At 42.5% G+C, this 23,127-nt stretch overlaps 1 protein-coding gene across 2 annotated transcripts in view; it reads left to right on the top strand.

Moving 5' to 3' along the window:
* RANBP9 (RAN binding protein 9) overlaps positions 1 to 21,748 on the top strand; it is a 52,539-nt gene extending 30,791 nt beyond the window's left edge. Inside the window, exons 3-14 of one of the 2 annotated variants that reach the window (XM_038768114.1) lie at positions 821 to 873; positions 1,896 to 2,063; positions 5,177 to 5,199; positions 8,104 to 8,288; positions 9,918 to 10,030; positions 11,588 to 11,696; positions 13,113 to 13,303; positions 13,657 to 13,804; positions 17,499 to 17,617; positions 19,213 to 19,364; positions 20,012 to 20,123; positions 21,330 to 21,748. In XM_038768114.1, coding sequence (XP_038624042.1) covers positions 821 to 873; positions 1,896 to 2,063; positions 5,177 to 5,199; positions 8,104 to 8,288; positions 9,918 to 10,030; positions 11,588 to 11,696; positions 13,113 to 13,303; positions 13,657 to 13,804; positions 17,499 to 17,617; positions 19,213 to 19,364; positions 20,012 to 20,123; positions 21,330 to 21,460 — 1,504 coding nt within the window. In that variant the 3' untranslated portion in view covers positions 21,461 to 21,748. Of the gene's footprint in view, positions 1 to 820; positions 874 to 1,895; positions 2,064 to 5,176; positions 5,200 to 8,103; positions 8,289 to 9,917; positions 10,031 to 11,587; positions 11,697 to 13,112; positions 13,304 to 13,656; positions 13,805 to 17,495; positions 17,618 to 19,212; positions 19,365 to 20,011; positions 20,124 to 21,329 lie in introns of both variants that reach the window. The other variant, XM_038768113.1, reaches the window with a different exon arrangement.
* Positions 21,749 to 23,127: the final 1,379 nt, after the last annotated feature.

Raw genomic sequence — 23,127 nt, 5'->3', positions numbered from 1 at the left:
ACCCCCAGAGGGTTAGTGCTCTAAAGCTGAAAGGGTGTAAATTTAGAAATGGGTGTCTTTATTGTAATTCGAAATCAATTTCAAGGAATTCTCATCTCCATTTATCCAGTAATATCCAGGTGAGATCCTATGTCTTTCTTGATATGAGTAGGTATTTTTTTCAAGTAACCTTACAATTGTATCTAGTTTCTCCGTGACTGGATCTCTGGTTCATAAGTCTGTTTTTTAGTTCAGCATACAGTCATGTGTGCTGGGCAGTAGCATTAGTAGGAGGAGGGAAAGTCTAAGCAAACAAAGTTGGGTCTGAGGAGACCAGTGGAGGAAGTGGGAAGACAGAGAGCTTTACGTGGGGTGATGAAGGGGGAGAGAATGAGGTAAAATATTTGTCTGGACTCACTAGGTTTTCCCTAGCTGCATCATGCCTCGTCTGCTCACAGTTCAATGATTCTATTCCAAGTGTGGTCTTTGCAAGAAATCAAATGGGAGTTACTGCTCTTTACTTTAGATTCTACTACAACTTGAACCTATAATATCTCCCTTCCCAAACAAACAAACAAAAAAAACCCCTCTGTGTTTGTTAAAGCAAAGTACGGTTTTGTTTAAAGTTCCGGAGGTAAAGCCTCTTGGAAGGGATTTATAATGTTTTGAAGCAGTCTGTTAATGTTGATCTTTAGTGATCTGTTCCATCTCAGATTTCTGACTGTCCAGCCGTAGTGTCAAGATTATCAGTTTCAGGAGTCTCAAGCGGGTGCCTGTTCATGTCATGAATCATGTTCATAATGTAATGAAAAATCAAATAACATGCTTTTCTTTTTTACAGTTACATGGGAATTGGTCTTTCTGCTCAAGGTGTGAACATGAATAGACTACCAGGTATATTTGTATTTGAAGTTTAGAGTAGCCTTGCAGGAAGCTATTTGCATTGAAGGTTCATTCTAGTGCCAATTTTGAAATAGGTCAGGAGTAGAGTGCTAACTGTTAATGTGATGTTTAGCTGCTTTTAAAAAAGGAAAAGGGTCAAAGTGTCCCTAAGTCTGGTGGAGGAGACCATGGAGCTTCATTAACTTTCAGAGTAAATATAATTCCATTTGAGATCACATGCACTTGGTGTGTAAAGTTGAGTTAAGTGTGACCTCCAGCACAAGTTGGTGTTCTTGGGCTTCAAATTTTATTTCACTGTGAGGTGAAAATTGCCAGAATGGCGCCACGATGGTGGGCGTACCTTGCAAATAGCATTTGTGCCATTTCAGTTATATTTCAAAGTCACGGAAAATAAGGCAGACACTAGCCAATTGGAAAACTTGAGCATTAAGTTTATAATGTTGATAATCTGTTGTAAGATAAAACCGTATTCTGTAATAAAGCTGTTGGACAGTTCTGTGAGTTGCTGAATCTTTAATACTGACCAATAAGGTGACCTGCTGGAATTTAAGCCTTAATTTATAGTAAGAATCATACAGGGCTTTGCATTATAATGGGTTATTTTTTTTAAAAAAAGTTTCCTTTTGCATGAAAGTTGACCGGCAAGTATTGCTTTTACAGTTATTTATTTTTAGAATTCACCCTATATTGCATTCTTGGCTCAGCATTTTTCATTTGGTCATCGTTTGTTGGGCTTAGTGTTTTAATAGCTTCTTGATTTTTAAAATATACATCAGTGCAACATGATTGTTATGAATTAAATATGTGAAAGGGAATTTTCTTTCTGTAGCACTTCTACACTGTTTGCTCTAGAGGGTTCTTTAAGTGAAGCCTTTGTCATTGAATATTGGGAATAAATCCACTATGAAGAAAGTATATATATATATATATATATGTATATGTATATGTACTTATATATATATCTTTTTAATACAAGTTAAAAGACAATATATCAATTGCTGCTTTGTGTTTAGGTTGGGATAAGCATTCATATGGTTACCATGGAGACGATGGGCATTCATTTTGTTCTTCTGGAACGGGGCAACCCTATGGACCAACATTTACAACCGGTGATGTCATTGGCTGCTGCGTAAACCTCATCATCAATACCTGCTTCTACACAAAGAATGGACATAGTTTAGGTACTGAGAATATTTTTTGCTTGCCAGATAGCTAAATGCTGTTACCGTAACCTTGCTTTTCGCATTTGAAACTGAAAACATTGCATGTGTTTGTGTGTGTGCGTGCATGCGTGCGTGTTGTAGAGTGCTCCATCGCAGATTTCCTTTGCAACAGGCTTGATGTTTCTCCGCCACAAGGTGGCAAATTCATAAAAGTCTTGGGAGTGTGCCCGCTGCAGATTTTTCGGGTTCACCCTGAAAGTTCTCCTCTCCTCTCCAGCCAGTCTCAGGACAAGACCTACTGTGGCGAGCGTTTCTTCAGTATGGGCAGGAAAGCTAGGTTTCCGCTGTGGCTCACGGCTCAGGTTGGCAGGTGCTAGGAGAGTGACGAGGGCGGCATCTTGAACCCCTGGGGCAGGATGGGCAAAAAAAAAAGGCTTACGATGGCTTCTCACAAAGGATGTGATCTGACCTGCTGTTGAAAAGACCTGTCAAAGTAGACGAGTTGAAGGGATGTGGCAGCAGCAATACAGAGCCACAACAATAAAGATTTTCTTAAAAAGGAAAGGAATTGGGTGGATGGTGGGAGGAGAATGGGGACTGGTGAGGTAAGTATCCTCAGGGCTTTGCCGGGATACATAAGGCGGGTATTCATAAGTTGCTGAACTGCTGGGAAGGGCCCCAGTTTTTGTGGCTGCGGCGGACCGTGTTTAAAATTGAGGTCAAGGTGCAGTGCAGTGCTTTATCTCGAAAGCAGAATTTTATTTCCCAGATCTTTAATGCAGCATCACATGATCTTGCCAATAACATTGAATTCTTTAAAGGAAGAGGAGCCGCTTCTAACAAAACACTTTGGCTTTGCCCTGCAGTCCCTGAATAATATCTCAAAGGCGAACAGTCGGTGTTCCGGTTTAAGGCTTCAAATGATGTGTGCCGAATGTGGGTTTTTCAGCCCTTCCCCTACTGGTCTCTGCCCTTGCTCCACTGCTTTTATTTCACTTTGACCGGGCTGCGTGGCAGAGGTTCACATAGCACCACTTATCTCTTACTTGGGCCAGCAACCTACATTTAATTCCACATTTAATATATCTTCCCGAATGAAGACTGATGGTAGTAACCCCCTTCTTTGGGGCAGCCTTAGTGTACACTGCAAGGAATAGTCCCCAGATAACAGCCAAAACTCAATAGGTTATTAAAAACAGGTACTTTATTGGCAAAATTCTGTTAGAGGAATTTATTTTTTAACGGTATTTGTTAAGGTTTTACTACGTGCCAGGCGTTGTACTAAGTGCTGAGCTAGATATAAGCTAAACAGGTCAGGCACAGTCCGGGTCCCACATAGGATTCTCAGAATTCATCCCCATTTTACAGATGAGGTAACTGAGGCACACAGAAGTTCAGTGACTTGCCCGAAGTCACGTAGCAGACAAATGGTGGAGCCGGAATTAGAACCCAGGTCTTTCAATCAATAATCATTATTGATTCCTTTTCTCTCAGTCTGTAGTCAAGATGAGAGATTCTTTTCCATATTTCATTTTGTCACCAAAAAATGTATTCCTTAATTGTAAATTTCTGTTCATTAATGCTTGGGTTTAATCCAACTTTGGCACCGGATGCCAGGGCTCTCCAAGTAGAGCAGCAAATAGCTGCTTTTCATTTTCTGCCAGGCCACCGAGAGGTTTTGGTCATCACAGGCCCTAATGGAAATTGTGTTTGTTTTTTCCAGTCTACTTCTCACGGAGGTGGTTGTAATGGCTGAGATTGCTTCCCAGAAGACCAGCCCCTTTTAATTTGTTTGTTGATGTTGATTTACATTTGACTTGTCAAAGGGAGTTAGCCCTGTGTTTTCCTGGTTAGCTTGGTTTCCCCAGATGCCTTAATGAAAGTATTCGTCATATCGATCTTCTGTTGAGCTAGGTGGGAGATGTCAGGCACGATCTCCCAAATAAAGACTTCTTCTAATTTTAAAAGATATTTCTAAAATAAAAGGGTGTATCTTGGTGATGATTGGTGGCAAATTTGGAAACAAACTCTCTTGGATGTTGGCTTTCCTTCACATTAGGGTTTCTAAGGGACTCCTACAGATTTTCGCTTGCTGGGTGGGAATTAGACATTTGGGTTCATTATGATGCCATAAAGCATTGCTTTTATTAAATGATGTCATGAAATTCACCTCCCCTGCCCCCATCAGCACTCGTAGGAGTAGTTTACTCACATTTAGGATCTGACCTATCCAGAGTTTTCAGAACCTTATGGGGTGCAAGGTATATAAAATGTGCTTTTAGAAAGTTTTCATTTCTGACTTGGGAGATTGTGACTTTCCCCCTGCCCTTTAAGTATGGAGTGTAAAATAACTCTTCTAAATGCTTCTTAACCCCCCAAAAGTTCCTGTGCCAGTTCCTGAAAAGAAAATTCAACTACTGACACAGTTATTTAGCTGGTTTAAAATTTTCCTTCCAAAAAGTTAGTTTGGGATGGATTGTAACTAAAAGTCTTTGAGAAATGGGTAAAGTATTTTTAAGGAGAATCATAAGGTAAATAAAACAATCTAACACAATTATGTAGCAGTATTAGTGAAGGAGGCAAGTTAAGACCAATAAAATTAGCCATGCATTTCTCTTAGAATGTTAAATAGTAAGACAGCATAAACTGGATAGTTATAAAGTAGTTACTGCGTTGTTTTCCATACTCTTTAGATTTAGAAAATTGAATGATTTTTCTTTTTCTGTGTGGCACAGCCATTTTGGTCACTGTTACTAATGGAGCCGGAAATTAACTCTGTTTCTTGTCATTGTTGTGGTTCATGGTAATTTATGTAAGAACATCTGTGGCTTCTCTTGCCGAGCCAACTCGGGAGCTCTCATTTTGGGGCTTGTTTTTTTAAGGTCCTGCAAAAATAATCCTTTGGGTTTTGTTCCTCAAGGAAGTTACACTTTAAAAAAGGAAATTATCTAAGACAGCTCCCGGTTTTGGTCTCAGGCCCCAGGTGTCTTTTTGTTTTTGTTTTGTTTTGTTGTTGCTGTTCCTGTTTAGTTTTGTTTTCAGACAACTTTGAACATTACTCTTCTCTCAATTATATACAGCATTCTCTTTGCAGAGTGTTTTAATCTCATATATCTCTTTGTCTCTTGCAGGTATTGCTTTTACAGATCTACCGGTAAGACACAGCCATCTTTTCTAAAGCAGAATGTAGATTTCCTGAATTTCATAGAAATAATTGTTTACCATCGTTAGACAGTGACTTGCTCTTCTGTACTTGGGAGTGTGGTTTAATGTATGCCATTTAGCCCAGCCCTGCAGTGGGCCTACTGGATCGCCCTGTTCCAAAACGACAAGGGCACATTGTGGCGAAGGAGAAACACTTCAGGGTGGACCATTTGAAACAGACTTCTTTAACTTTAGTGAAGCTTCACATATTTAAAATGGCCTGTCGAGTAGTCACACCAACAATGGTTTCAGAATAAGTGCTGCTCTCATTCCTCAATGAGTTAATTTGAAAAAATCTTGTGAGTTTTATCTGGAGGAAGCTAAAAACCTTAGAATGTCTACCCAGCTTCTTGTTTCCCTTGGCAGCAAATATATAGAGCAAACATAAATGTTGGAGAGCCAAGTCTTGGTGAGTGACTGAACCCCCAGTTGCTGTGGCTCACAAGGCATATTTTGTCCTAGCTAATTTTTTGGGTGAACTTCTAATTAGTTCTCTCCCAATTATGGATGGCCAAAGTGATTTTGGTCTCCAGCTTCTGTCTTCTGTCACCTTTTCCAGTGATTTTATGTTCAGTTACTCTGTGGAGATCAGAGGTTCTTTGTTCTTGGTGTTCCATTAGCCCAGTGGTGAGCTGATTATCTTAATTGTCTCTGATCATCTTTGCCCCTCCCTTACAAGCTTCAGAAATATTTTTTTTACTCCCTGCCCCCTCCTTTGTAATATTGAAATTCATTTTTTAATTGTAGTGTCCTCCTTTCCTTTTTTATTACTTAGTATATTTGATGGCCCATATCAACCAGTACACTCAAAAATTTTAATCTTCCCTCATGGAAGTCTGTCACATCTACTGCTTTGGAGAAGAAAGACTACTAGAAGAAGTAATATTAAATGAGATACATTAGACTTGAATTGACACATCAATCTTATCATTCTTTCCAATCTTAGTTGAAAATAATTATCAGGGCATATAGTAACCCTGCTCATAAAAATACCTTCATGTTTTCATTTTTGTCAAGTTCTGTGCAAGTTTGGGTATGCCAGTGGGTTCAGTGTGAGAGTCCTAGCAGGGTCACTCCAGGCCAAAAAAGAGAGAGTGAGAGCTAAACCCCTGACATAGAACCAAATTGGAATCATGACAGGAGAGGACAGGGGCCCATCTGGTTTCTCTAACGCCCTTCTTGACTAGTCAATTTTAGCCTGTCCCAGATTTGTCCAAATCCAAGTTGCCAAAGGCCAACAGGAACCAAACCGGTCTAGGATGAAGGGCAACTCATATTCCTGTATCTCTGTATCATTAATTGGCTCTTGGGTTTTCTCCCCAGCAAGTCACATTTTGATCAAGGTCGTTTTAACTGTAAATTTAGAGATGTGACATTCCACTTTTTGGAGATGATTTCATGCCTCATGTTTCTGTTTTTTAACTAGTATTTTCTACTAGTGGATGGGGAAAATTGGACCTACATTGAGGGCAAGGAATTTAGCTGGTAATGATGACATATTAAGTTGTGTAGAACCAGTTCTCATTTCTGCATCACTCCCTATGATGGAGAGTGCTCTTTTTAGGTACTGGATTTTGCTCAACAAAGAGAGATGAGTAGGCCACAGGCTCCACCCCAAATGTTCGGTCAGTTGGTTTAAAGAAGCCAATTTAGAATGATTCAAAGTGAAATCCAATAGGAAAACCAAACTTTGGCATGCACTTTGGTGCTTCTCAGAATTGATCGCTAGTGAGTACATTCTCCGAGCAAGGCAGAGGAGGGGCCAGATATGCAAATGGATAAAGTAAGGGACCGATTGGGTTTAGTGAATCACTGGAACTGAACCTATGTCCCCGAACTTTAAAGGTAGTGTGTTTCGTGTTTTGGGTGGAGTCCTACAGAATTAGTCTCATACTAGTTTTCCACAGGCCATAGTTCTTGTAGACATTGAGAAGCTATTTAGTGCACCCCTCTGACTCCCATGTTGGGGTGTTTATATGTTTCAAGTGAATCTGGGTTTATCTGTTTAAACTTGTATCTTTTATGTCCTTCAGTGAGCATAATATGTTGTCTCAGTCCTATCCCCAATACTTGTGGTATTTAAGTGCATACTGTGTTGTCAAGTGTTTACTGTGTAGATACGACACAATCAGATCTGACACAGTCCCTGTCCCACATGGGGCTCACAGTATAATGGGCATAGAGAGCAGTTATTGAATCCTCATTTTCCAGATGAGGAGACTGAGATACAGGCAAGTTAAGTGACTTGAGCAAGGTCACTCGGCAGACAGATGATGGAGCTGGGATTAGAAACCAGCTCTCCTGACTTTGGGTCCTGTAGGTCATGCTTCTCTCCTTTGTATGATAGAGGTTTTGATGGCACAGAGGCAGTCTCTTCTCACTTTCTAGAAGGCGTGCATCTTCAGCTCATATCCCTGTAGTTATTGATAATGTTATATAAGTTGTGTGAAATGGAAACTCAGTAAATAGCTGTAGGATGATAGTTTTGAACTCATGTGTGTAACTGGTACTCTGAGAAAGAAGGTTCTGCTGCATTTTAAGTGGCGTCATTGAATATTTTGTTGTGTTTGTATACCGAAGTAATCTAATACCCAACATATAATTTTATTTAAAAAAACACAGTGATCTCTAAAAAACCAGCTCATTTCATCTCTGCTCCCTTTATAAGTATTTTTGTCAGGGAGTTTTAAGTAGTCTTTGTGTGTTAACCTTCTAGAACATGTTTCGATCCCTGTAGATTAGTCAAGCGTTTTCTGTTGCAGTGGGGAATTCTTTAAGCATATGCTGCCAGAGACTGAGAGGGTTTGCTGAGGGGAAATTAAGGGGGGGAAAAATGAAATGTATTGTCTTGCAGCCAAATTTGTATCCTACCGTGGGACTTCAGACACCGGGAGAAGTGGTGGATGCCAATTTTGGGCAGCATCCATTTGTGTTTGACATAGAAGACTACATGCGAGAATGGAGAACCAAAATCCAGGCCCAGATAGATCAGTTTCCAACAGGAGATCGAGAAGGAGAATGGCAGACCATGATACAAAAGTAAGGATGGAAAAGTTTGAATTGACACACATTTCCAGAGTTGCATAGGGTAAAATGAAATCTCTGTGGAGTCATAAGGCCCAGTGGGCAATTTGGGGACATAGGAATGCTTGGTGCTAATCAGCAACGGGTCTGTTGACAGGTGTAGGGAAGTGGTCACAGCGGCATGTTCCCGGAGCAACTAACTACAGGCCTCACAGGAATCCTCTGAGCATCTGGGGAAATTGGGCATAGCATCAAGCCCAGGCCTCCACGTTCCCAACAAACAGGAGAAATGTAGATATTTGCTTTTCCTGCAGGGCCTTGCTTTAAGTCTAAAGCAGAGGAGTTCTTGCCTCAGTTATGAAAACAGCTAAATCTCCCAAGTCAAGAGTCTGGGCTTCCCTGCAGTCCAACTGCACTATAGAAAAGTGGGGATTCCCACAGTGCCACCCTGGCCTATATTGGCCTTAAAATGTCATTTCTTACCTGTAATTGAAATGGACAGGGTGATGTCATTCAGCATTGCCATTAATAATGTGCAGAAAAGCCCACAGAGAATAATAATAATAATGATTATAGTATTTTTTAAGCACTTACTACAGCCACTTGAGTCTCTGGATGATTTTGGAGAACCAGTTTACGTCACTGGTGTATTGTAAAAGTGAATTGTTAAATTTGCCCACACTCTCAAATTCCCAGTCCACTTCAGGTGTCTGACTGCAGAATGTGTTCTTGTCCCCCAAAAAAGTGTACCAAATTGGACCCAGAGCAAGTGGCTTTTTTTGTACAAAATTGAGAAACTGTTATTTAGTTATACTCCAATCTGTTATCCATGTGACCTAGAACCTGTTAAAAAAAATCCACAAGGCAAAAATTTAAAAAGCCACACATTGCTAATAGAATGAATTCTAGAAGCAAAGCACCTGAAAAATTAACACTCCAATAATTAGGTTTCATTATTCCTCCCAGAAGCCATTTAGCACCCCAAGTCACAGAATTTAATCATTCCCATTTTTTGCGTCAACTCAATGTTCACAATTTAGGTAGTTATAACTTAGGTGAACAACTTGAGAGTGAAATACAATACCTTAACTTTTTTTAATAAAGGACATTTTTAATATTGCAATTTCTTTTCTTAAAGGAAGCCATGGAGGTCCAAGTTTTTTGGTTTCCATTTTAAGTAACTTAGTCATTGTTACTCTGACCAGGGTTCTGAATCTGTTGGGAAATGGCCCCCCAAAGGGAGAGAGAATACATGGAATTTTGTGCACTGTAGACATTGCCTCCACCCTCAGTCGTTGCTTGGTGATAGCCACCAGATTGAGTTTGCAGCCAGCTCACCGAGTCCCCACGTGCCCGAGGGGAACCTGAGAAGCCCAATCTGGAGTTGGGCTTTGGGGAGATTCAACTGCCCTGGAGCTTCTGGCTGCCAGCAGAGTCCTCCCTGATGGCACTGAAAGATCTGCATCCCTGAGACTGTTCACTCCCTCCCCCAAATTCCCCACAGGCCAGAAGGGTTTACCTCAACACCCGCCCCCCCCCCCCCCCCACACACACACACACATTAGTTTTCCTAATTGTACTATAAATGTTGATTGGTGAAAGGATACGTTTTCTACAATTTGATTGTTTCTGTTTGCTTTTAAGAATGGTTTCATCTTACTTAGTCCATCATGGGTACAGTGCCACAGCGGAAGCCTTTGCCAGATCCACAGACCAGGCCGTATTAGAAGAATTAGCTTCCATTAAGAATAGACAAAGTAAGGATGCAGTGGTTCACTGGATTTCCAGGGTGAAAACTGGGACCCTTTCTTTGGTGTTTGTGCAGTTTCTTGGAAAAATCCACGAGTATGCCTGTTAAGGCCTGGGATATTTTGAAAACGGTGCTTTAAAGAGAATGGATGTAGCAAACGGTCTTGGAGTTTTACTGACAAGGGAAACTCAACACTGTTAAGAAATGGCTTGCCAAGGGGATAAAATCTATCCCGATTTAAGAAAAAAAGAGTACATTTTTGGAAGAGGAAAATGCATATTTCATCATTTGTTTGGGTTTTTTAAAGCAGAATGGTGCCCAAATTAGGATTTAAGTGATAGGACTTATTTATTTTCCTGTCCACTGATGGGCTGGGAAATTAGCCTTCATTTTACAGTTGTTGATTTATTTTACGTACTAGCAATACCTTGACAATTAAAGACTAGAAGGAACCGTAGAATCACATGCAGCAAGGGATTGAACTGACAAAAGAGCTCTTGTTCTTGCTTCCATGGGGTCTGTCTCTTCACTCCTGGCCCGGCTCTGTGCTTCCCGCTGCGTCTCGGTTCCAGGCACCCTCTCTCCCCCATCCCCTGCCCCGCTGCCACCAGTTCAGTCAATCAATGGCATTTGTTGAGCACCTGTAATGTACCTGAACCCTGCCCTCGAAGACTTCAGTCTCGCAGGTATGCCCGTCGCTTCAATAAATTGCATGTAAGAGGAAGAAAGAGTTCATAAAATGCATTCCCAGCCCTGTCTCCCGCATCCTTTTCTTCCCACTAGCAGTTTCAGAGCTAGCGCCGGTCGCAGAGGGCCGTAAAATCACTGCGAAGTAGCACATCGAACTGCTGCAATTTGTGCCTGGCTTGTCGATTTTTCCTTTGAAATGTGGTGGCTGTGGAATATTTTTCATTGTGGACGAGGGAAATATAGAAAAGTGGGAAAAAAACAACAACCCACATTTGTCACTGCTTTTTGGGGAGCGTTTTTGTATGTGAAATCTTGCAGATTTTAAGGAAAAACAGATATTTCCTGCAAATGAAAATCAATTTGAAATTCAGTTTAGTACAATCAAACCTTGATCTAAAACAGCGTCCAGTCGAGAACTGTTTTCTTGGAAGGCTATGGAGAATGGGGGATGTGTTCCCCTGGTGCATGGGAGTTTCTGTCCAACAGTGTTCTCCGAACCATGGCCATTGTGATCTCCCCCATGTGCTTTCCCGCCCTGCTCTGCCTCGGCAACATGGCTCTGTTTTAAAGCAGATGGAGAAAGCAATCCAGAAATGGAAAAGGAAGCACAACTAAAACATTAATTTGAAAACTGCCCGGGCATAAATTCAGTGGCGTATAGGGAATGTACGGTCTATGCAGATCCCTCCACCCTGTTGTTTCGTGCACCAGGCAGTCACCATCTAAAAAATCCTAGAGGAATCCATTATTCTGAGAGAAGGAAATTAAGGCCTTCTTTTGGGATCAAACGTGCAGTGATTGCTGCTTATGTTTCATGATTTTTGTTTCCTCCATTTTTTAAGTGAGCTAACTTTTGATTTGTTTTGATCAACAGGAATTCAGAAATTGGTGTTAGCAGGTAGAATGGGAGAAGCCATTGAAACAACGCAACAGTTATATCCAAGTTTACTTGAAAGAAATCCTAATCTCTTATTTACGTTAAAGTGAGTCTTCAATTGTAGAGCTGTAGCATATGTTGATATGAAGCTGCGTGGCCTAGTGGATAGAGCATAGGCTTTGGGAATCAGAAGGACCTGGGTTCTAATTGCAGCTCCGCCACTTGTCTGCTATGTGACCCTGGCCAAGTCTCTTCACTTCTCTAGGCCTCTGTTACCTCATCTGTAAAATGGGGGTGAATGCTATGAGCCCCATTTGCTTATATCCACCCCTAGCACGTAGTACAGTGCCTGGCACATACTAAGCGCTTAACAGATACTATTATTGTAATTAGAAAGTTTAATTTTGTTCCGGACTTGATATATTTTATGAAAGTAATATAAGCATTTTCCTGGTAGATATTTTGCTGTTTACCCTTCCAAATATTTGCTCACATTCAGAATTGTAGTAATAGTATCATTTGTGGCATTTGTTAAACACTCACAGTGTGCAGTCGACACTGTCGATACAAAATAATAATTTGGGCATGTGGGACATAGACCCCATCCTACACAGGTCGAAGGGGGAGGGAGAACAGGAATTGATTCGTATTTAAAGATGAGGACACTGAGACTCAGAGAAGTGACTTGTGTGACAGAAGTCACACAACAGGCAAGTGGCAGACATGATTAGAACCCAGATCTCCAGACTCCCAGTCCCGTCCTTAGTCAGTCACATTTATTGAACACTTAGTGGGTGCAGAGCCCTGTACTAAGCACTTGGGAGAGTACGATATAGCAATATTGTGCTCTACCCATTAGGTCAAGCTGCCTGAATGTAATAATCTCTTTCAGAAAATATTAATGTCTTGTAGTTGAAAAAATTTTCAAATGCATGTGTGCAGTAACATTGCCGAAGCGTTTTCCCCTATCCCCTGAAAGTGTGCTTCTAAAATTAAGTTTAAATCTTCTTCTGTTAATGCCGTTAAATTGAGGGCTTCAGATCTGTGAAAGTTGCCCCTTAAGGGATTCTACTGTATACCAGATTTTTTTTTGTATTTATACGATTGCTTTTGCACTTTCTTTTAATGCTTCAAACATCTGGATCTAAAGGCATAGATTAGGTACTTTGAGCTCAAGAGACTGAGTTCTGAGAAATTTTTTCCATTTTAGGAATATTGTCGGGAGATCAGAAGAGAATTTTTAAAATAGTTGATTTAAGTCAGCAATTCAGAGGTTCTTTAAATTGAAATCATTTTTGTAGTCTGTTTTTACTGAAAATTTTCTCAAGTCTGACCGTTAATCCATTCACCTGCTAATGTTCTTTTACGAGTTGGCGCACACTCTCCCCCCCGCCCCCCACCCACCGTTCCACAATCCAAGTTTGAACTGCTGTCCCCAGAGGAACTCGAGGAGAAATGGGGTGAGTTGGAAGGACCATGCTGGTTCACTGGGGTAATGATTTCTGCCTCTATCCTTTGTCAGGGTGCGCCAATTCATAGAAATGGTGAACGGTACCGACAGCGAAGTCCGGTGTTTGGGGGTCCGCAGCCCCAAATCGCAAGACAGTTACCCTGTGAGCCCTCGATCCTTTAGTAGCCCCAGCATGAGCCCCAGCCATGGCATGAATATCCATTGTCTAGCATCAAGCAAAGGAAACACTGCGCATTTCTCCGGTAAGACTTGGGGGTCAGAGGGGAAAACACAAATTGTTTCTCAGGCTTACGTTTTTATCTAGGCTTGGAATTGAGCAACAGCTAGAAGCTTGAGCTGATGACCTTGTGTTGCTGGGCATCCTGGGAAAGTGCTACCTTCTGTTTGACATCTGTTCTCAGTTTTGAAGGCCTTCGGTCAATTTTAAGGGGCAAAACCTAAAGTTGGGAGTGTGGTGATTTGGTCATAATAAGGATTATGGTATTTAAACACTTACTGTGTGCCAGGCACTATATGAAGCTGAGCGTTGGTGTTTAGTTGTGCGAAGTTTGTGTAGCACCGTTAGTAAAGCTAACTTTTCATTTTGGTCTTTTAGGTTTCGAAAGTTGTTGTAGTAATGGAGTAATATCAAATAAAGCACATCAAACTTATTGTCATAGTAAACACCAATCAACCAGTTTAAATGTACCAGAACTAAATAGTATAAATGTGTCAAGGTCACAGCAAGTTAATAGCTTCACCAGGTGAGTGGCCCTCCCAAATCTTAAAAAAAAAGTATAAACAATGGTTTAGGTGAGATCGGGATAACGATAATGTGACTCGATCGAAACAAATATCTATACAAGTGGTATTGTTCTTCAGGCTGCTGATAATTGCTGTGGCATTAGAAAGTGGAAAGAGCAGAGGGTTATTTTGCAAACTGGAAGAAATGCGTGTAGACTTTGTAAGCTCTTTGTGGATAGGAAAACTGTCCTTCGACTCTGTTACATGGTACGCTGCACAGTTAAAAAAAAAATAAAAGCAAGTTTCCTGTGGTGCTCAGCACCGTGTAATGTTCTGAAAGATTTGCAGTTGTTTATTCAGGTTGTCGCCTTTTCAAATCTCAGTTTCAGGGGTCTTGGGAAGGTAGCTCCCTGGAATTGAGTTTTCTGATGATTTCCGGTTCTGCAGTGCTGGAGCCAAAGGACCTCACTTGGTGCTGGACCTCCAGGTCCTGACTCAGCTAGCAAGAAAATCTTAAAAATAATAATCATAACGATGATGATGGCATTTGTTAAGTGCTTACTATGTGCCAAGCACTGTTCTAAGCACTGGGGTAGATAGATACAGGGTAATCAGGTTGTCCCACATGGTGCTCACAGTTTTAATCCCCATTTTCCAGATGAGGTAACTGAGGCCCAGAGAAGTGAAGTGACTTGCCCAAACGTACACAGCTGACAAGTGACGGAGCCGGGATTTGAACCTAGGACCTGACTCCCAAGCCCGGGCTCATTCCATTGAGCCAGGCTGCTTCTCTACAAGTGCACGCATGCACAAATACACGCACGTGTACACACTCATTCTCTTCCCAGGGATGATCTTTCTGGCAAGATACTCTGCTTGGGCAGACTTACTCTCAGTCATCAATTGTATTTATTGAGCACTTACTGTGTGTAGAGCACTGTACTAAGTACTTGGGAGAGTACAACATAACATTGTAACATTTGCTGCCCACAGTGAACATGCAGTCTAGATGGGGAGACAGATGTTAATATAAATAAGTTAAGGGTATGTACGTAAGTGTCATGGGGCTGGGTGGGGGTGGTGAGTAAAGGGAGCAATTCAGGGCAATGCAGAAGGGAGTGTGGGAAAGAGGAAATGGCTTAGGAAGAGCTCCTGGAGAACATGCACCTTCAGTAAGGGCTTGAAGGTGGTAAGAGTAATTTTCTGTTGGATATGAAAAGGGAGGGCATTCCACACCAGAGGCAGGATGTGGGCGAGAGGTTGACGACGAGATAGGTGGTATCAGAGGGGTGAAGTGTGCGGACTAGGTTGTAGTGGGACTAGCAAGGGGGGGTAGGGGAAAAGCGATTTGACTGCTTTAAAGCCGATGGTGAGGAGTTTCTGTTTGATGTGGAGAAGGGTGGGCAAAGTGGAGTTTCTTGAGGGGTAAGGAAACGTGGACTGAACGTCTCTGTAAGAAAATGATCGGGGCAGCAAAGTGAAATGGGGAGGACTGGAGTGGGGAGAAACAGGAGGCAGGGAGGTCAGTAAGGAGGCTGATACAGTAATCAAGATGGGATAGAATAATATAATGATGGTATTTGTTAAGCGCTTACTATGTGCAAAGCACTGTTCTAAGCGCTGGAGAGGTTACAAGGTAATCAGGTTGTACCACTGGGGGACTTGCAATTTTAATCCCCATTTTACAGATGAGTTAGCAGGCACAGAGAAGTTAAGTGACTTGCCTAAAGTCACAGAGCTGACAGTTGGCAGAGCCAGGATTTGAACCCATGACCTCTGACTCCAAAGCCTGTTCTCCTACCACCGAGCCACATTGCAAGTGTTCGGATTAACATGGTAGCAGTTTGGTTGGAAAGGAAAGGGCCAGTTTTAGTTACTTTGGGAAGATTGAACTGACAGGATTTAGTGGGTTGCATGAGTGAGAGGAGTCAAGGATAGTGCCACGGTTACAGGCTTGTGAGACAGGAAGGATGGTGGTTCTGTCTACAGTGATGGGAAAGTCGGGAAAGACAGGTTTTGGGTGGAAAGATAAGGATTAGTCCTCCTAACTATCCTTGAATTCTCTAGCCTAAAGAAAAAGCATCATCTAAGTTTTCTTAATTGGTGATTTCAGTAGACCATTATTATTTGAAAGGAGCAGTTGGGGAGTGGGAGGGGTTGGGGACCGAGGGATGCTAAGCTGGGTAGTCTGTCTAGGAGAAGAGGCCTATGGCGGGGGGAAAACAGTCAAGGCTCTGAGATTTGTCCCAAGGGGAGGTCGTTGGCTCTTTGCTCTGAGCCATTTTGAAAGCCTGGGGGGACTGAAGCCATCTTGGATACCCATTAGGAGAAAACTTGGGTAGTAGACATGAGGGCAGCGAGAATAGACAGCACATCGGAGTTTGATAGAGGAAGAGAGGTGGAAGGGTAACTGATCCACATTTGAATACCAGAGAGGAAGATGAATGAAAAGATGGAGGGCAGTGGTGAGTGAAAGAGCTGGTGTTTGAGAAGGTCACCAGGAGTATAATGCAGATTTTTAATGGGGGAGGAAGAAGCAGTGTGGGTAGCACTTCTCTTTGGAAGGGTTCTGCCTTCCCTATAGTTAGGTTCACATTAGTACATTGAAATTGCTGCAAAATACTTTTTTATTGAGTTGGGATCTTTCATTGTGTTGCTTTGAAATCTAGATGCCAGGGTTTGGAGGGTTTTTTTTTTTTTCGCTAAGTCTCACCATCAAAACGCCATATAAGCAATTCACATAATTATTCTCTGGAAACTTTGTGTGCTGGGCACTGAGGCGTTTCACTCTTTCCCAGATTCCTTCTTGGCCTCGTGCCAGATGAGAAAACATTGCCCAGCACCAGGCAAGCTTTACTGTGGGAGGGAAAAACAAGTATGGGTGAGAAAAAGGGAGAGAGAGAGTATGTGTGTGTGTCTGTGTGTCTGTACTTGAGACCTCCCCCTCTACAAGTGTGTGTCACCCCTTGTTTCCTCTCTTTCTCCTTCCCGTGCATGTGGTAGTGTGTGAGTCTACGCATATATTGCCTTCTCTGTCTTGCCCCCAGCTCCTTTGTGTTCCGGGGCTGCCTTTCTGCCAGCAGCCTGTACAGGCTAGAAGTTCATGGTGAAGCCTGGCCCAGTTTGCCTCGGGTCCCTCTCCATGCCCAGTACTAGCCCAGCACTGTAGAACTGCAGGTGTCCATCCGTCCCCATTGTCTGGTAGCAAACCCTTCGTTCCTGGAGGATGCCTTCCCCAGCCCTTGTCTGAAACTGCCATGGGCTGGCTGGGGGACCAAGTTCCACTTGGCTTCAGCAGGCTTTCCCGAGACGGACCTGGGGGCTCCTCTGTCTCTGTCTCGTGCAGCCTGGCACCCTGTTAGTATAGTCTGCCTCTTCCCCTGCAGCCCTCAAGCTGCAAGCAAGGGTAGCAAAAGAGGACGCATAGATGATGTCTGTTGAAGAGGAAAAGCCTTCTCCTCCTTCCTCCGATGTATAATTTATTTTAGCATCTGTCTCCCCTACTAGATCGTAAGACTGTAAGAGGGCAGGGGTCACGTCTGTCGACTCTATTGCACTCTCCCGAGCGTTTAACCAGTGCTGGATTATTTTCCTGTCTACTCTGTCGATTGGCTTTTGGGTTGATTCCTTGTGTTTCTGAAGCTACGATTTTAAACGTTCTGGGTTGGTCCTCTAGGACCAACCACTAAAATTCTGTGCCTTTCTTTTCAGCAGTGATGTGGACATGGAAACAGATCATTATGCTAATGGGGTTGGAGAGTCTTCATCCAATGGCTTCGTGAATGGCAGTTCTAAACATGACCATGAAATGGAAGAATGTGACACAGAAATGGGTGTGCAGTGATATTTCTTACCTTTTCAGGTTTTTAAGTGATTGTTTTTAATACAGTTAACAGTTAAGCATTGAATTAAGAGCATATTGTCAAGTGGCCAAGCATTACAATTTACTTAGTTTGGTTGAGAATGCAGGAAAGAAGCGATGAAATCTGTGGCTTGGAGAAGTTGATTTTCTGCAGATTCTGAACATTTTTTTCCCCCTTCCACAGTCTATTTGAGGATGCACTCTCGTGACTGGTATAATGTAGTAAGATATTTCTGGAAATTCAGTATCATTACAGTTAAGCACATATCACAATAGGAAGTGTGTAGGCGTTTCTTTTTGTTGAATAAGGCCCTTAGGAAAAAGGAGTGGGGAATGGAGTTGATTTTCTCCCTTTCCCACTAAACTGAATTTAAAATGCTTTTTTACAATCCCAGTGCATATTGTCTGCTCCCAGTAGAGCTCTACAAATAATTTATGGGGACATATCTTCTATCTCTTGCCCCTTCTCCCTCACCACATCAATAGTGTTTGAGCATCTTTTGCGTGCCAAGCACCATAATAGGTGCTGGAGTCTGCGCAGGAGTGATACAAGGCCTGATTCCTGTCTCTGCGGGACTTCTAATCTAGTACGGCAGACCTACAAAGTAATTTACTGAGGAGTAAAAAGAATGGAAGAAGGGACAAGGGAATGAGTATTAAGTGCTGAAAAAGCAGATTCAGTTGAAATGTTCAGAAGAGCTAGGGTGATTGGGGGAATGATGATGATGGTATTTGTTAAGCACTTACTATGTGCGAAGCACTGTTCTAAGTGCTGGCACTGTTCTAAGCGCTGAATGTGACCCCAGGGAAAAGACAAATGAATCGAGGAAAGCGCTCTCAGAGGAGGCAGGGTTTCAGAAGAATTTGGATGAAGAGAGCCCTCTCTGGCAGATTTGAAGCAGGGAGGGAGTGTGAGGCTAGAAGAAGGACTTGAACAATGATTTGTAGGTGGGAGAGGTGAGGGTGACAAACGGACTAGGTTAGTCTGACATGAACAAAGAGGACAAGTTTGGATGAGGGAGGCGGAGTCGATGGATGAGGGGAAGACCACTGAGAGTTTCTTAAGGCCAGTTGTGGTCGGCAGTTAATGCTCAACAGGCATAGAGAGACATAATTTAGAAAAACGCTCTGGGCAGCAGAGTGAAGTACGGGCTGGAGTGGGGAGAGATTGGAGGCTGGGAAACCAGTGAGGAGTTTCTGTCACTTTGTGCCTTTCAGTCTGACACCTCCTTTCCCCCCATCCTGTTGATGCTTAGATTTCTGTTCAGGTCTTTTAATGCCCTCTTCTGTTCTTCTGCTTTCCATTCTCTCCGTCTTGGGCTCTGCTTCTGCCCACTGTATCTGCGAGACCTGTTTCCTTGGCTTTTTCTACCGATCTCTCCACCTGATTTCATCTCCTCTTTTCCTAAGAAATGCCACTGTTCAGTCCGTATTCTTTCTCCAAAGTTGGCACCAAACTCGCTTTGTCCCCGTTCTCACCTACCGGTTATATCGAATACCACTTTTAAAAAGGTAGCAGTTGCTAGCCAGGTTTCTTGTGGTTGACATGGCTCGTTGCTCTTGCAGAAGTTGATTCGAGTCAGTTGAGGCGTCAGCTGTGTGGAGGAAGTCAAGCGGCCATCGAAAGAATGATCCACTTTGGAAGAGAACTACAAGCTATGAGTGAACAACTGAGGCGAGAATGTGGCAAAAACACAGCAAATAAAAAAATGCTGAAGGTAACCTTACTTTCCCTTGGTGGCTTTTGGGGCAGTGCATGTATGAAGTGTGGCCAGAGCTTCATTAGAGCCAGGGTCCTTGTTGGAACAATTCACCGGGGCTCAGTGTCTGAATGACTTCTAGACTGTGAGCCCGCTGTTGGGTAGGGACCGTCTCTATATGTTGCAAAGTAAGCACAGTAAGCGCTCAATAGATACGATTGAATGAATGGATACGATTGAATGAATGAATGAATGAATGAATGAATGAATGAATGAATGAGCGAGCGAGCGAGCGAGCGAGCCTTGGTTCGTCTGCTGGCCCCTTCTCCTTTTCGAGGGATCAGCGAGGTTGGTGAAACAGGATTTGAGTGGCAAATGGCTCTTCCTCCAATCGTTTTTACAAGCGTAAAATCCAGGTTACGTCCCTGGGGTGACTTCCCCGGGAGCCTGTCTATAAACGGGTTGTTGAAGGTCTTGGACCTTAAAACAGCTGGCAAGCGTATCGACGAAAATCCGTTTGGCAAATGAACTAGGAGCGAACATCACACAGACGTTGACAGGCTACATACTCATTAGATAAATGCCCGAGTTTATCTGGTGCCGTTTCTCTGCTGCCAGGATAGAGCAGTTGGATGGAAATGAAAATGCATTACTTCTTTCAACAGGATGCGTTCAGTTTACTTGCTTATTCCGATCCTTGGAGCAGTCCAGTTGGAAACCAGCTTGATCCAATTCAGAGAGAACCTGTGTGCTCAGCGCTAAACAGTGCAATACTAGGTAAGGAGAATAAAAGCCCTCCACATTCAAAAGGTGGTAGTTATCGAGCCCGTTCTGTGTGCAGAGCACGGTCCTGAGCGGTTGAGAAAATACAACAGTTAGTATTTAAGAGGCCTAACCTCAAGGAGCTTACCGTCTAGCTATTCAGTCTAGATCTCAGAGTAGATCTTGAGTTAGTGTAGAAATTAAATCCCTTGGACTTGTGTTTGCTTCCCTTTTACCCTTCAGAATAGAAACTCTTTAGTGTGTGCTTAAAACATGGCACCCTGTCCCAGTTTTTATTGAAACTGCCTTTCCTTTTAGAGGGCTTGAGGCTTAATTTTGCATTAAAATTCTCAGTTTTCAAACTGCTTAGGTTCAGAGTAGGGTATTCACCTAAAGGTCTCCTTGAAGATTTAAGGCTTCAATAGTTAGAAGGCTTTTTAACAGCTCAATGTTGTCTACACCCTCGCTTTCACTGGGTTTAAAAAACAAAGCGTATTGGTAACGACACATTGCAGGAACAGTTAGTTGTGTGTGGTGGGTTTGTTGTTTTTTTAACTTCTAAGAGATTTACAAGTTAAACAGTTTAGCACTACTGGTTTTTGTTTGGTGGGGGAAAGTAATAGTCTACTGAATGAAACTCACCCAAAAGGCACTTCCTTGTCTGACTGGTAATTTCATGTTGAATAGACAGCAAGGCAGGCGACGAGCTAAATTCTAAAACCACAAGAGTTAAATTTAGCCTTTGCCTATTAATGATCTCAGCCCTGAATGTGTGTAGAGAGAGCACGGTATTGGAACAAGTCATCATTCTCCCGCACAGCGCACGCTAGACCGCAGGCTCATTGCAGGCTGGGAATGTGTCTGTTAAACGGTTGCATTGTATTCTCCCAAGCGCTTACTACAGTGCTGTGCACACAGTAAGGGGCTCCATAAATGCAACTGACTACAACCCCCATGTTATAGAAAAACTCAGGAGTGTCCCTCGCTCAGAAAAGCAGAGGTGAAAGTTTACCTAGAGAGTGTTATTGGCTTCTAGTTAAGGATGGGGTACCTGCTCTTCCGACATAGGAGAATGGCTACCTTAATTTCGCCACCGCACAAGGCTGCTGAGGATTTTAGTTCTAGTGAGCCTTAAAGAAAGACGTCAGGCCGCAACACGCTTTTATTTTTTTTTCCTGTACTGATGCCGCCTTCATTGTTCCATCTTCTCTCCCCCTCCAGAGACCCACAATCTGCCAAAGCAACCTCCACTGGCCTTAGCCATGGGGCAGGCCACACAATGTCTAGGCCTGATGGCTCGGTCAGGAATCGGCTCCTGTGCATTTGCCACAGTGGAAGACTATCTACACTAGCTATGCATTTAAAAGAGCGCAAACTTATATCGTGGCGTATAGACATGGAAGGAGACCAGCTCTGCTGACTTGGAAATTTAGATTTTTTTAAATTACGTACTGCGGACAGGTCTTTGTCGCTTTACATTGCTTCCTAGTTTACAGCATGATGCAAATGATTTTCTAACTTAGTTGTTAGGAGAAATTATTTTCCATCTTTAACCTCTTAGTTGTCTAAGAGTTAAAATACCACTACTGAATTTCAGACATTCAAACGGATCTTCACACACAAGCCCTCAAACAATTATTGAAATGAAACCAAAAAAAAAAAAAAAAGGAAGCCTACCTTGGTGGGAGGGGGGGAGGCAACTAGAACAAGTTGTGTTTGTGTTATTAGCATGTGGGTGATGTAAACTTCAAACTGGGAGACACCCCCGGCCCCTCCCCCACCCCCATTCTTACCGTTTAATCAGTGTAACTTGCAAAATGCAGAAACACCTGACAGTTTGGATTTATAGTGTTGATGGAAGAAATCATTTTTACTGTGTACTGTAAAACTTGAAATACTCAGGAGCTGAGTGAATATGTTTGTTGCTACTTACAATCCCAGTAGTTTTGTTTTAACATGGTCTTTTTCAACTTTTCTGTTTAACTGCAGATGACTTCTGTTGTAGACTCACAAGTTTAACTGTTGTATTATAACAGTATTATATGTCAACACAGTGTGGTTATGACCTTTATTTATATAAAAACCAAATATTTAGTCAGTTTACGGTGTCTTAATTTAATCTTTGTACACCTTCCATTTTTAAGTGTTTCAATGAGTACTATATTGCAATAAAATGTAGTGATATGATTAACCAGCCATTAAATTTACTTCTACAGATATCAGTGGTATGAATTTATAGCAGCTCGGTCCATTTTACTTTTACCCTTAATCCAGAATCGTGCCAGTAGGAGACCGTAAACAGGTGAGCAGGGCAATATGTTTCCCCCAAAGAGCTCATCATCTAGGGTGAAGAGAAGCAAGCAATTCAAAACTAGAGTTGTCCGTGTCGGCCATGACCGTCTTCTGGTCCTGCTCGAGGGACCCGTATGTTCCAGGCCCTGACAGTCAGTCAAGGCAGGTAGTTTTCCCTTAGAGCCCGGAAGCGGTTGTCGAAAACCTGGTAGCGCCCTTTATGGAACCACTGTGAACACCCTTTTCCTGCCCCACTATGGAGGAACAAGTTTGGATTCCACCTACTTGCATCATGCCCTGTCGGAAACAGTAATAAGTAAAACAAGCAGAACTTCCTCACCAACTAGCTCTCCATGCCTGAAGTAGGTAGAATCCAAACTTATTCCTGTATCTGCTGCGGTTCTAAAATAGGTTTCTCCTCAACTAAGTTTTTTTACTTACAATATACTACCGCTAACACAGGTCGCCCACATGAAGTGCTTAGGACAGTGCTCTGCCCATAGTAATCACCACTGATAGAACAAAGCCTTGCTCTCTATTACAGGTTTTCCCAATTGACCAAAGAACCAGCCAGGGTCTACTTCTTTTTTTATCTCCCTCTCAATGGCAAACTTCAACGTACCAGTTTTCTTGAAACAGTCCCAGTCAAAGATGCAACTGATATAACAATTGACCGAAAACCACCAGGCAGATGCTCAGCCACTCTCCAAAGAATGCGGGACTCAAA

Source organism: Tachyglossus aculeatus, chromosome Y2, assembly GCF_015852505.1.
Source record: "Tachyglossus aculeatus isolate mTacAcu1 chromosome Y2, mTacAcu1.pri, whole genome shotgun sequence".
In the NCBI taxonomy this organism is placed as follows: Eukaryota; Metazoa; Chordata; class Mammalia; order Monotremata; family Tachyglossidae; genus Tachyglossus; species Tachyglossus aculeatus.
Note: the sequence above shows the minus strand (reverse complement) of the source record. Positions and strands in the feature narration are given on the sequence as shown.